At 41.1% G+C, this 13,981-nt stretch overlaps 1 protein-coding gene across 1 annotated transcript; it reads right to left on the bottom strand.

Annotated features, from left to right (window-relative positions):
* Window positions 1-703: 703 nt before the first annotated feature.
* Window positions 704-10,585, bottom strand: LOC148359475 (P2Y purinoceptor 4-like). Its single transcript, XM_088344742.1, has 3 exons — window positions 10,319-10,585; window positions 4,619-5,261; window positions 704-3,576 (listed from the first exon to the last, which is right to left on the bottom strand). Exons 2-3 carry the CDS (start codon window positions 5,192-5,194, stop codon window positions 3,076-3,078), a joined length of 1,077 nt encoding a protein of 358 aa, XP_088200868.1. The 5' UTR covers window positions 5,195-5,261; window positions 10,319-10,585; the 3' UTR covers window positions 704-3,075.
* Window positions 10,586-13,981: the final 3,396 nt, after the last annotated feature.

Raw genomic sequence — 13,981 nt, 5'->3', positions numbered from 1 at the left:
GGGACTTTAACATTCATATGAACTCCCCACTCAGTTCACTTACTATTGCGTTTCAGTCTTTAATTGATGCGTTTGGTTTTAATCAACTGGTTGATTTGCCAACCCATAAAGATAGAAACACGCTATACTTGGTTCTGACTCGAGGAGTTTTAACCTCAAACATTATAGAGTTACCGTGTACTACCGTTATCTCGGATCATTATTTAGTTACATTTGAGGTGCTAGCTAAATGTAGTGCTAAAAAAGCTGAAGGATTTAGCGGACGCAATATAAGCACTGGCACAGTTTCTGAGCTCTTTGAACTCCTTCCTGGAGCAGTTGCGTCCTTTCCTTCATACAATGGCTCGATTGACTCACTCATGAATGAGTTCAATACTACACTGACTAGTGTCCTGGATTCAATAGTGCCCATAAAGCTTAAATCACGTCCCAAAAGACGCACGCCTTGGTTTACTGATGAAACTAGAACCCTTAAACAAGAATGCAGGAAATTGGAAAGACAATGGCGCGCTACCAAGCTTGAGGTTTTCCATCTAACCTGGTGTGACAGCTTGTTAAAGTATAAAGGGGCCCTTGCCTCTGCAAAATCGGCCAACCTTTCGAAGGTGATTGCGTCTCAAAAGAACAATCCCAAAGTCCTTTTTGACACTGTAGCATCGCTCACAAGGCAACAGACTATCGCAGATAGTTCGACGCACTCTGCTCATGACTTAATGGTCTTCTTTACTAAGAAGATTCAATGCATACAGGAAGAAATTGCTAAAGACATTATTAATACCACACATATTAAAGGGCTGAGATCTACAGATGCACGACAGGGTGGCTGTCCAGGGAAATTGTCCAGTTTTAGTGAACTGTCACTTGATGATCTCAAACAGGTGGTGAATGCGGCCAAACCGACAACTTGCCAGTTCGACCCGCTCCCAGGTTCACTTATTAAAAGTCTTTTTGGCGTCCTTGGACCTTCAGTTCTAAATATTATAAACATATCACTCTCCTCAGGTGTAGTTCCAGCAGCTTTTAAATCCGCCGTTATTAAAGCCACTCTGAAACGACCCAACTTTGATCCAGAAATCTTATGTAATTATAGACCTGTGTCAAACCTACCTTTCCTTTCTAAAGTACTTGAAAAAGTAGTGGCACAGCAGCTGAATGATTTCATATCCGAGAATAACCTTTTTGAATCTATGCAATCAGGATTCAGGGCTAACCACTCTACTGAGACAGCTCTGATCAAGGTAACAAATGATCTCCTACTGGCAATGGATTCTGGCACTTCATCAATTTTGCTGCTGCTGGATCTTAGTGCTGCTTTTGACACAATGCACCACAATTTCCTACTAGAACGGTTGGAAAAATGGATTGGTGTCTCAGGAACCGTCCTCTCGTGGTTCAGATCCTACCTCTCAGATAGGACGCACTGTATTAAATATGGCGAAATGACATCTGAGCCCTTTAATGTTACCTGTGGTGTTCCGCAGGGTTCAGTGCTTGGCCCCCTTCTTTTCAGCATGTACATGCTTCTATTAGGTGATATTATTCGCAAGTACAATATCAGCTTCCACTGCTACGCAGACGACACTCAACTATATCTTCCGTTGGAGGAATCTCCCACACTAAACTGTGGAAATTTGGAGGCCTGCCTCATTGAGATAAAAGAGTGGCTGTCACTCAATTTCTTGTGTTTTAACTCTGAAAAGACCGAAATGTTAGTCATTGGTCCATCTAAATGCCGTGCCTTATTCTCAAAAACTGCTGTGAACATTGACAAATGTCACATCACACAGAGTGACTCAGTTAAAAATTTAGGTGCCATATTTGACCCTGATCTATCCTTTGAAACGCATGTAAAGAAAATTACTAGAACCGCTTTCTTCCATCTTCGTAACATTGCTAAAATCCGTTCAATACTGTCTCAGTCGGATGCAGAAATTATAATTCATGCGTTTGTTACCTCCCGTCTCGATTACTGTAATGCACTACTCTCTGGTCTCTCGAAGTCTAGAATCAAGTCTCTTCAGCTAGGACAAAAAAGTACGATCACATATCACCGATTATGGCTAACCTGCATTGGCTCCCAGTTAGCCTTAGATGTGATTTCAAGGTTCTCTTAATATTATACAAAATCATACATGGACTTGCTCCCTCTTATCTTTCAGATCTGATTTGCCCCTATGTCCCGGTCCGAAGCCTACGATCTGAGAGTGCCAGTCTTCTGGTGATCCCAAGAGCAAAGAAGTGTTCTGCTGGTTCGAGAGCGTTCTCCATCCGGGCACCGGTGCTGTGGAATGCTCTTCCCCCTGAGATCCGATCTGCAACCTCAGTGGAAATGTTTAAATCTAAGCTTAAAACTCACTTCTACTCCATAGCATATGAATAACCTACTCTTCTTGTCGGCTGAAAAATAGTCTGTGTAATATAGTGTAATAATCTGTGAAGCCCTTTGAGACTCTTCGTGATTTAGGGCTATACAAATAAAAATGACTTGACTTGACTCACAGTGAAGTTCTCGCATTTGGGTAAATATTTTCAGGAAGAAAATACATAAAAACACTTTTAAATCATTAATAATTTGCACTCAATGTCTGTGTGGCAATTTTTTTTCACTTGTAATCTAGCACACATTTTCCTAAGTTAAATAAACTAGTGGAAACAAGTTCAATTCAATTGTGAAGGAAACAAACAATGAGAAAATAAAACACTTCAATAATTGTTTAAAATCAAATCTTACACCCTTGAACTATAATTTAAATGGGAGCCTTTGAAAATACCACTAGCGCTCTAGCTAAGGCACACTTTTTATGCCATTGATTTACTATTTCAGCCCCTGTGAAAATGTTTTTCCACCCCAAGCTAAAAGAGTTCCACACCCCTGGTCTACTGCGTTCCTTCGGCTTCGCATACACTGACATTGGACAATCACAGGCAAGAAAACTTTAGCCTTTAATTGATCTCTTAGCCAGATGAACAAATGAAAAGAGCAATATCTGGCTCACGAGCCATGCGTTCCAGACCTCTATTCTGACACCTGCGGTCTGCTGTTTAAATTCGACTCTGCTTTCACGGTTCATATTTCTACAACTTTTGCGCTCGACTGTCAGTATCCAAGCGATCACAGACTAGAGCCATGTCAGCATTCCCGTTGGCATCGGTCCGGGCAGGCGCTCGGCTCCCGGGGACCCGCCTCCTTTCCATCAGCAAAGAAAGCATCCGGGCGCGGTAACGGTCCCCGGCCAGGAAGTACAAAACGGGGTCGATGCAGCTGTTGAGGCTGGCGAGCGGCCTGGTGATCTTGTAAGCAAAATTGACGGCATCCAGGGTGCGGCAGTCCAGCTGCAGCACGCGGGCGACGTAGTAGACTGTGCGTGTGACGTGGAACGGCACAAAACTGACGGCGAAGACGACCAAAACCACCACAATGAGCCGGACCGACTTGCGGCGTGAGGCCGGGTTGGACGAAAGGGCCCGACCGGGCCGGCACAAGGCACGTGCCATGAGGCAGTAGCACACCACGATGACTAGGAAGGGGGCACCGAACAAGAGCGCCATGACTGCCGAGCTATAGGCCACGTAGTCCTGGAAGGAAGGTGGGATGACATGTCAAAATTTATCTATATATAAAAAAAAAGATAAATCCAGCCCAACACAGCCTGAGGCTAACCAATTAACTTGATTATCAGGTCCGAGCTCAAAGCAAATTCAAAATTTTACATTTTGTTTGTGAGGACTCAGGAGGAAAAGGCAATTTAGATGACAAATTAAAGCCTGTCTTTTGAAACAAAATCTAAGTCAAACAATACTGTATAAACTTTTACACTTATATTTCTGTGTATGCAGCAGTTACATAAACCAAAAACTTCGTTGAGGGAATTTTTTTAAGCGTTGACAGGAAAAATTTAAGGCTGTCCATCATTTTGATGAGTTGAAAATTTGACTATTCACTACAACAGCGGTACGTTTTTAAAAGCTGGGTGCATCGTTTGAGGTGTTCTTAAAAAGTTGAAAGTAAAATATTTTCATTGTTAAGTAAATGTTAACAATGCCCAGACCGTATGCTTTATTTTCCATTCTGCCTATCTGCTTATATTCAAGGTTTATATAAAATGAAAACAAAATAAATTATCAGGCAAATAAAAGAATGAAATAAATACAGCAAGTCCCAAACTAACTTCCAAAAAAACAAACAAGGGTGGCATACCCACAATCTAACTTAGTGCATTTAACAAAAATAAACGCTTCGTATTGACTATAAAGAGGCCTCTGTCTAACACACCTTAAAACCTGGTCTTACTAAAAATATCAACGCGTTGGTTTTGAATGGTCAGTATGTATCGGATGAAGAGAGTGAAGAGTGAAAAGAGTGAGAAACGTGTAGCTGCACATATTAGCGTTCGTAGGTACTGGTTATGTGCTTACAATCTGGTGCTTGTACAAAAACAAAATTGAGCATGCAGCTTTTATCGGGTGCCCACAGTAGTCCAAAAATCATGGTAGAATGGGCACTATAGACCACCGTTCTCAGACCAGAGTACCATGAGACCTTGTCTCAGTTTATTAGATTGAGATTGAGAGTTTACAGTCCGTAAAGGTCTATCATTGTCATATTTCCCACCCTTACCTGGAAAGAATCCTGGCTGGTGGTGTCGTGGCACAACGTGTCGTTGCCCCGCCTGGACGTGGTGACAAAAACCACGTTGGGCAGCAGGCAGATGGTCACTGCCAACCAGACGGCGGCACACGCCAAGTGGGCATGCCGGGGATTGATCAGGCTGAGCGCCTTGATGGGGTGGCAGATGCCCATGTAGCGGTGCAGGCTGATGCACGTGAGCAGAAGGATGCTGCAGTACAGGTTGGCGTAAAAAAGGAAGCGTGCCCCCTTGCACGCTGCCACTCCAAAGGGCCAGTGGCTGCGGTTGGCATAGTAGTAGATCAGCGTGGGCAGCGACAGCACGTAAAGAAAGTCAGAGAGCGCCAGGTGGAACATGAAGATAATGTTGGGGCTCCACGGACGCATCTTGAAGAACGTCCACAGGGCACCGGCGTTGAGCACCAAGCCCGCCACGAAAACCAGCGAGTAGGAGACGGGCAGCAGCACATATTTGAACTCCTCATCGAAGCGGCAACTAGCGTTGAAAACCGACGTGAAAGGCACCGAACGGTTGGGCTCTGTCAGCTCGTACGCCGGAGTCGCCATGGTTGACACTGAGCCCCAAGGTCCAGTTCAAAAGGTACTCGGGGAACCATCCGAGGATGAAGAAGCTCTGGGATAGGCACACAGAAAAAAAAATTAATATGTTGTGTTTTACTTAACTTTCTTGTGCCGAGTTTGCATGTTCTCCCTGTGTTTTCGTGGGTTTCCTCTGGGCACTCTGGTTTCCTCCCACATTCCAAAAACATGCATGTCAGGTTAATTGACCGGTCCAAATTATCACTAAGTGTGACTAAGCGAGTGTGTTGTCTGTCCCTGTGTGCCCTGCGATTGGCTGGCAACCAGTTCAGGGTGTCCCCTGCCCACTGCCCGAAGATAGCTGGGATGGGGTCCAGCACCCCCGCGACCCTACTGAGGACAAGCGATGCAGATAATTGATGGATGAGTTCTACTAAGGTTTTTGAGGTTTTCCTTTTCCTGGTGTAGGCTCTAGATCAAGGGATGTTGTAAATAGGGTCTGTGCAGCCCTAAATTGTTATTGTGATTCAGGGTTATACGAATAAACATGAATTGACGATTAATTTAATTTTGTAAGCGGCAATGCGTAGTGTATGATGCAGTGGGTTGCCGTGAATTTAAGACTAAAGCCTTCAGTGGTGGTCTCTTGGAATCGAACGATACGAGCCAATCAAAAGCCGGTTCCCTTAGAGCCTGTTTTTTCTCTTGTGATTGTATATTCAGGGTTTCTGAGTTGTTTAATTTAAATTGTTTGAGTCTAAAAAAGGTTCAAATTACCTCGTATTTTATTTTTTGTATACGTGTAAATATTCAATGTTTCCTGTGTTTTTCCGCGATAATTTGTTTCAATAAAAATGTAAAGTTCATTACTTTATTTTATAATTGATGCACTGAAAAGTCAATAATTTGAAATACTGTAATATTTTGTTGTGTGTTGTTTGTTTAAGATTGCTAAGAAGAAAAGCGTTCAAAGTTTAAATGAGCTAAAAGTTCACAGAGGAATGAAAAAAATAAATGCTATGACAATTTTGTAAAATAATAGATTTCGGACTTGGTTGCATCAGCTCACACCTTTTAGCAGGCGTTGGTGTCTCATCTCATCTCATTAGCCGTACCGCTTATCCTCATTGGGGTCGCGGGGGGCTGGAGCCCATCCCAGCCATCTCCAGGCAGTGGGCAGGGGACACCCTGAACTGGATGCCAGCCAATCGCAGGGCACACAGGGACAGACAACTCACTCGCTCGCTCATTCACACCTAGGGACAATTTAGACCGGCCAATTCACCTGAAATGCATGTTTTTGGAATGTGGGAGGAAACAGGAGTGCCCGGAGGAAACCCACGCAAGCACGGGGAGAACATACAAACTCCGCACAGGAAGTCTGGAGCTGGATTTGAACCCACGACAGGGACATGAACTGTGCCGCACAAGCACTAACCACTGCCGTGCTGCCCCGGCGTTGGTGTCGCCAACTTGAAATCTGATTGGCTAAACCTACAGATTCATTATCACTTATGTCATGTCTCAAGGCCTGATAATCTGCTAGTGAAGGCCTCTGGGCAAATTTCTGAGCCTAGCAACAATAATGGCTGATATATCACAGAAAATAAATGAATTATGAATTATTATATGAATAGGGACGACAACGACCTGGCCTACAGAGAGGAGGTGGAGCAGTTGGTGGCCTGGTGCAGGGACAACAGCCTGGTCCTGAATGTCGACAAAACTAAAGAGATCATTGTCGACTTTAGGAAAAACCAGCCCAACCATGCCCCACTTTGCATCAACAACAAGGCTGTGGAGGTTGTCAGCAGTATCAAGTTCCTAGGGGTGCACATTACAAACAAACTCACCTGGTCCGTGAACACTGAATCACTGGTTAAGAGGGCACAGCAGCGCCTGTACTTCCTGCGGAGGATGAGGAGAGCCCACCTGCCCCCACCCTCCCTCATCACATTCTACAGGGGCACCATAGAGAGTATCCTGACCAGCTGTATCTCTGTGTGGTGTGGAGGCTGCAGCGCTACCGACTGGGGTAGTGTGAGGAGGGTAACGAGGACAGCAGAGAAAATAATCGGGACTACACTTCCCTCCATTCAGGACATTGGCCAGAAGCGCTGCCTATCCCATGCTAAGAACATTATCGGGGACCCCTCTCACCCACATCATGGACTGTTCACTCTGCTAGCCTCTGGGAAGAGGTACTGCAGTGTGCGGTGCAGGACCACCAGGTTCCACAGTAGTCTAGTCCCCCTGGCCATTAGACTGTTAAATGGTCAATCTAACATATAGTTAACCTAAATCTAAACGGCTGCTAATCTGACTTTTTGCACTACTGGCAGTTCTTTATAGCTTGCCACTCCTTGCACATTTGCTCTCTGCACTATTGTACTTACAGCGTTATTGTTACAGTGTTAATGTTACTGTTTACCTGACTTGTTAACCTGACTGCCCATTTTGCACATCTGGTTAGCTACTCCTCTTGCACTATCGGCACTATGGTAAAATACTATGCGTAGCCATAATAAAATACAACTTTTACTTATATCTGTACATTCGAGGAAACTGTGCGGGTCAGTTGTATCGACATTTCGTTCTGTATACACGTGTACTAGAATGACAATAAAGTAGATCTGAATCTGAATCTGAATCTGAATCTGAATCTGAATAAATTTGCAAAGTTCAAGAAATGTGCATTTCATTTACATATTGGAATCCAAACCTATCAGTGGCTGCATTGTTAGTGTGGCATCTTGCAGATTTGCTGTGTTCATTTGCCACTAGTTAGATGATACAGTGCAATCTAGTGGTCAAATATTACAAAATGTACCTTCAAATATAAAAACACATATCTGAAAGCAGCGCAACCAGGGGGAAAGCAATGAAAGGAAGCTAACAGACAGTTTGGAATTATTCATGGACAAAATATAAGTACATCACATTATTCAGATATATTTTGGGTCAGGAGAGAAGGCCTTTCAGGCCTTGACGGCCCACCAATGGTACAGTGTGATACTCAAAAATTCAGTCAAGTCAAGTCACATTTATTTGTGACAACAAACAATTTTTCCCCACTGATTTAGGGTCTAGTATCAGTATTGTCACACGCCGCTGCCCGTCAATGCTGAGGTCTGGCTCATCTCTGAAAGGCCCAATGACGCATTAAAACAAAAAACCACGTCGACCAGATGATGAAGGTGCTGTATCTAAGTCAGATCAGAGGCCTCTGTAGCTACTGGTAAACATGGCCACCAGTACAATCTGTTTCATGTGGGGAGCAAACCCCTACCCCCAAATACATGCATGGAGGAGGATGGACGCAACCAGGCTGTACTTGCCCAAGACTTGCACAAGAAGCGGTGCCCCTACAACCTTAGCGGTTAAGGTATCTGAACCGTGAATTGTGATTTTGTATGAAATCACGGAAATACTAAATATCAAATATAGTGCTTCAAAACAAGAACCTCATATATTATTTTGCTTTCATTCTGAAAATAAAAAATATTACAAAATACTACAACAGAATTATTTACTCCAAAAATACTACGAAAAGACACCTACAGTAATATTACAAAATACAAAAGAAATATGACAAAAATACTACTATGGAAATACTGCAAAAAATCTACAGAAAATATTGCTTTGGAAATACATCAGTTATACTTCTACTGGAATACGAAAAAAAAACAATACATACCGTAATCCTATAATATATAAAAAACTCATAGAAAAATAACACTACAGAAATCCTACTACAAGAGGTTTACAACAGAAATACTGCAAATTACACCAAGAGCCTCATATATTATTTTGCCCTCATTCTGAAAATAAGAAAATTGTATAGCATTACTACAAAAATACTCCTACAGTAATACTATATTAAAAAATACTACTGCAGAATCATTTACTCCAAAATTACTACAAAAAGACAACTACAGTAATATTACAAAAATACAAAAGAAATATGACAACAATAGTACTATGGAAATACTACTAAAAATCTACAAAAATACAACTAAAATACTGCTTTGGAAATACATCTGCTATACTTGTACTGGAATACAAAAAAATACCAATACGTAATAATGTACTATAAAAAAACTAATAGAGAAATAACACTACAAAAATCCCACTACACGCGGTTTACAACAGGAATACTGCAAATTACACGGTTACACCTATAGTAATACTACAACAATTCTCCTATGGAAATATCACAAAACACTACAAAAATAAAACTACAGTAACACTGTACTTCAAAAATACCACAGAAATAATCCATATATACAATAAACATTCTTATATGGATAAACTACAAACTACAACAGAGATAGTACAAAAATACTAAACAATTAATACCACAGTAATACTACAAAATACTATAATCATAAAACCACTGTTAAAATACAAAAATACTATGGAAATACCACATATATACAACAAAAAAATCTACTTTCGAAATACAACAAAAGTACTACAGAAATACTAAAAAAATACTAACACCGAAATAGTACGGAAAAAAATAAGTAACACAAAAAAACAACAGAAATTCAATAAAAATCCATCTTAAAAAAACAAACAGTAATACTTCAAAACTAAATAACAAATGAAGTATTTAAAACAGGGATCTGATATACCATTTTGCTCTCATTGTGGTCGTTTCAAAACCAATTTGATTATATTAATCTATTTAAAAATAAGTATAACATGTCACATGCGGACCCCTGACTCCAAATAGTTAGTAGGTACGCAAATTAACAAGTAATAGTGGGGCCCCCAATCTAATATTGCTTAGGGTCCCATGAAGACTTGGGCCAGTACCATTAAAGATTGTCTTGTTATTTTATTGGGCCTGCTCGTCATAACAAACGCTCTCAGGTTTGGCATCAATTCATTTCGAGAATACAAGTGCAGCAGCAAAACACTTCTGATCGGAAATAACATTTCTTAGTAGTTTTAGTTACAAAACGGAGAAAGTACAGGTTTACTGTTGTTGACGTCCAGCCGATGACATCATGAATGTTTCCTTGCATGTTCAGACAACTAAGCAGAAATCGTCCCGTGCATTCCGCGTGTCTCAACATCTTGAAGTTTGAAAAAAAAACTTCTTGAGGAAGATAAACACGCAGTAAGGAAATTTTGTCAGCCTACCTGCAGGAAATGAGATTCCTGCTATCATCGAAGTCCTCCTCGATTGAGACGTCGTGAGGCGACCTGCACAAGCGCCGTAGGGGAATCCTCGACATAGTTGAAACTTATATTCTAGAAGCGATGTCCTGTTGATTGCAAAGTCATCTGCTGATGTTTGGAAGCCAGACCGGAGTGTTTGAGAAGTTTTTGGGGAGGGGGGTTCTGAGGCAGGGGTGTGTGCGTTCCTCCCACAGAGGAAAGAGCTCTGTGCGCCCTCACGCAGGAACCGTGCTGCTGATCGGACACAAAAGTGTACACTTTATTTGACTTAAGCGTGAACAAAAACTCAGTGTCATCTTTCTTTATTGACGTGCACGAAAACGTATTCGTCCGTGTAAAATCAGAGCAAAGATCAAGTGCATTACAACGGTGGAGATTTATGTTGCTGATAAACTTTGAATGACATGGAAATAGTAAAGGTGGGTGGATCGATTCAAATATCGATATTATCAATACCAACATGGTGTCTGCAGGCAACAGGAACCCTCTCTAAGAACACCTGAGTAGCCAGCGGACTGGTTCTGAAAATTGCTCACCAGTGCCTGGTCATTTTGATTATCTAATAAAATGATTTTTTTGTAGTGGTTGACTGAGTCTATTTAAGCCAGGGTGTCAAACGGGTAGCCCGTGAGACAACGCTGAGAGAAGCGCAAGAGAAAAATGAGCTGCAAGTCGAATTATGTCCAGTTGATGTTGCCAAAGCCAGGTGACCATGTACTTGTATTTCTCTCTCTCTCTCTCTCTCTCTCTCTCTCTCTCTCTCTCTCTCTCTCTCTCTCTCTCTCTCTCCCTCTCTCTCTCTCTCTCTCTCTCTCTCTCTCCCTGTCACTCCCTCTGTATCTCTTCTTCTCTTGCTTTGTTCCTCTTTGTCTATTTCGCTGTGTATTTTTACCTTATTTTCCTCTCTCTTCCCTTTTCATTTTCTCCCTCTTTTCTCTATCTCTCACTCTTTTGCTTTCCCCTTCTCTCTTTCTCCCCTTCTTGCTCCCCCTCTTTTTCTCTCTTTCCATTTCTCTTTGGATTTCTTTCTTTCTCTGCCCCTCTCTCACTATTTCCCTTTTATCTCTTCTGTTACTCATGTTATCTCTCTCTCTCTCTCTTTTCTCTCTTGATCTCTTTCTCCCTTTCTCTCTTACCCTGCCCCACTCTCTCTATTTTCTCTCCCTCTATTGCTCTTATTTCTTTCTCTTTTTTTTCTTTCTCTCTAATCTACTAGTCCGGCCCCCGAGAGAACGTTTTGTCTATCGTGTGGCCCCCGAGTTAAAAATATGATAAGTTATTTTAGAACTGCAAATCAAACTGCTATCCCTTTGCGCTAATTAGTGACAAAACGTAGCAGTTTAGCTTCAAATAGGTTGTAGACACTTGATCTACTTGTACTTAGATAAGATCGATACTAATGTCTTGGGATCGATGCTGTCGTCCCATTTTAACTATCACTATGATAATGTTGTTAGTTGTCAGTATTTATTTATAGATTTATTTCTATAAATGGCAGGATTCGGTCCTCCATTTTGTTTTTACAATTTGCACTTTGAATTTATTGTCAAAATATTGTGCAATGAAAGGTATTATACTGTAGGTGTCATGGCTACATTGTTTTATTCGTGTTTTAGTTACATTGCTGCTTTCTTTGGTTGGACTTGACTTTTGTCCAAGAATTCTGTTTATGTTTATTCTTTTAAATTTTGCTTTGTAGTTATTTCTTAAAAATAAAAAAATAAAGTGCCTAAGGCCTAAGTACCTGTAAAATTTGCCTTAAATCCCAATCCAAGACCTGCCCAAAGTAAATTGAATGCTGTTGTTGTTGTTTTGGTCTCTTGAAAGTAATCTGAGTTGGAACACAGAGAAATAGAAGGTTTAATTCTCGCTGGAATTTTATTATTTTTGCTATCAAATGCCTTCAAAAGAGTGTAGAATGGGCATTTTAGCTGGAAAACAGGTGAGGCTATAGCTTGAAGCCTCACTTAATACCTTGTCAAATTTGATCACAATCGTAAAAACTAAACATTGTATTTTACACATTTTCTAATGGTAAGTTTAGGCGTTTCCAAAAGTGGCCATTTGGACACAATCAGTTCACAGCCTTTAAAATATTGCGTTTGTGTATTTTAATTTGGCCAATTTCTTAGACATTGTGAAAGAGATGTAAATATTTACTTCTCTTCCCAGAAGTGACTCCATGACTGTGCACACTTGCACATAATAACGGTGCGTTGAAATGAATCACGATTGGTTTTGTGCATGTTTACTTTCTGCTCTGATCTGAATACACACCGTAAATGTGTACATATTTATGTTGGAAATTGTATTGGCCAACCAATGTGTCAATCCAGATTTGAATCGGTTACTATGGGCTAAAGATATTTGGAGCCAAATCGGTCATGACGTTTTTTTGTTTTTTCAAAACAGGCATCATAGGTTGTCACAGACTGTAAAAAACCTTTGGCAATTGGCCAAAAATGCTGTCAATCAAAAGGTCAGAGGCTAACGGAAATATGGAAAATAAGCTGACGAGTCTGTTTATTTTTAAAGGGAAGTTTTAGAGCAAAGCGAACGAATTTCAAGAAACGTCAAACGAAGCAGACATACTTTTGGGCTGATTTTTTTTTTTTTCATTTGTGAGCATTATCATGTGTTTTAAAGTAAATATTTAACACAGTTGGATTCACTGGACTTTTGTGAATGCAACCATCCTTATTTGCAGTGAATCTTGGCATGAGCAGATGTTCCCAGCACTTTTGGATGCGCTATCCCGTTTTTATAGTTTCCGGGTATCTTGTTTCAAATTGATTGGGATGTTTCTGTGATGAGCATGCTTTGAAATGGTCATTATATCTTGACTCCCAAGAGTTTAAGATTTTCAATTAAATGTGACATGACGTATTTCAGTGACCGGTGACATCGTGAAGATACGACTTTGTTTATCAAGGGGTTAAATTAATCCGAGGAAGGGGTTGAGGGCAAATAGTCAATTATTTATTGATCATAACCTTCCCAAGCAAAGGGTATTGGTATTGAACGGGTATCGATCAATAATACCCTGTATTTACTTGTATTAGATTAATACCAAAACTCCAAGGATAGCCCATGGCTAGAAATTGTTCAAAAGAGTTATTATGATGTGTAATTACAAAAAAATCTAATAGTATAATTAGAAAGAGTGAATAAATTTGCATTGTACAACACAAATTTCTGAACAGGAACAAATGCAGCAAGCAAATAGCCCAACTTACATTGCGGTGGTCGTCATTCTCTTCTCTTCTAGGGCGGCAGTAGCTCAGGAGGTAGAGCGCTCGTCTTGGGATCAAGGGATCCCAGTTCGATTCCCGGCTCGTCCGTGTTACATGTCGAAGTGTCCTTGGGTAAGACACTGAACCCCTAATACCCCCAATAAGCAGGTTAGCGCCTTACATGGCTGCAAGGCCGCTATTGGGAAATGTGGAGCACATTGTAAAGCCCTTTGGGAAGTCACTGACTTGAAAGGCGCTATATAAATGCAGATCATTTAATTTCATTCTCCCAAGACCCTCCAAGAAAGCTCCCATGATGTGATGCATAAAATATTTGAACAGCTGCAGCATTTGCGTCTTTCAAGTCTATTGTTAGGAAGGCTAGATACCT

Source organism: Urocampus carinirostris, chromosome 9 (genome assembly GCF_059441175.1).
Source record: "Urocampus carinirostris isolate Australia breed hairy pipefish chromosome 9, RoL_Ucar_1.0, whole genome shotgun sequence".
Taxonomy (NCBI): domain Eukaryota; kingdom Metazoa; phylum Chordata; class Actinopteri; order Syngnathiformes; family Syngnathidae; genus Urocampus; species Urocampus carinirostris.
This window is presented reverse-complemented; position numbering and strand designations above follow the sequence as displayed.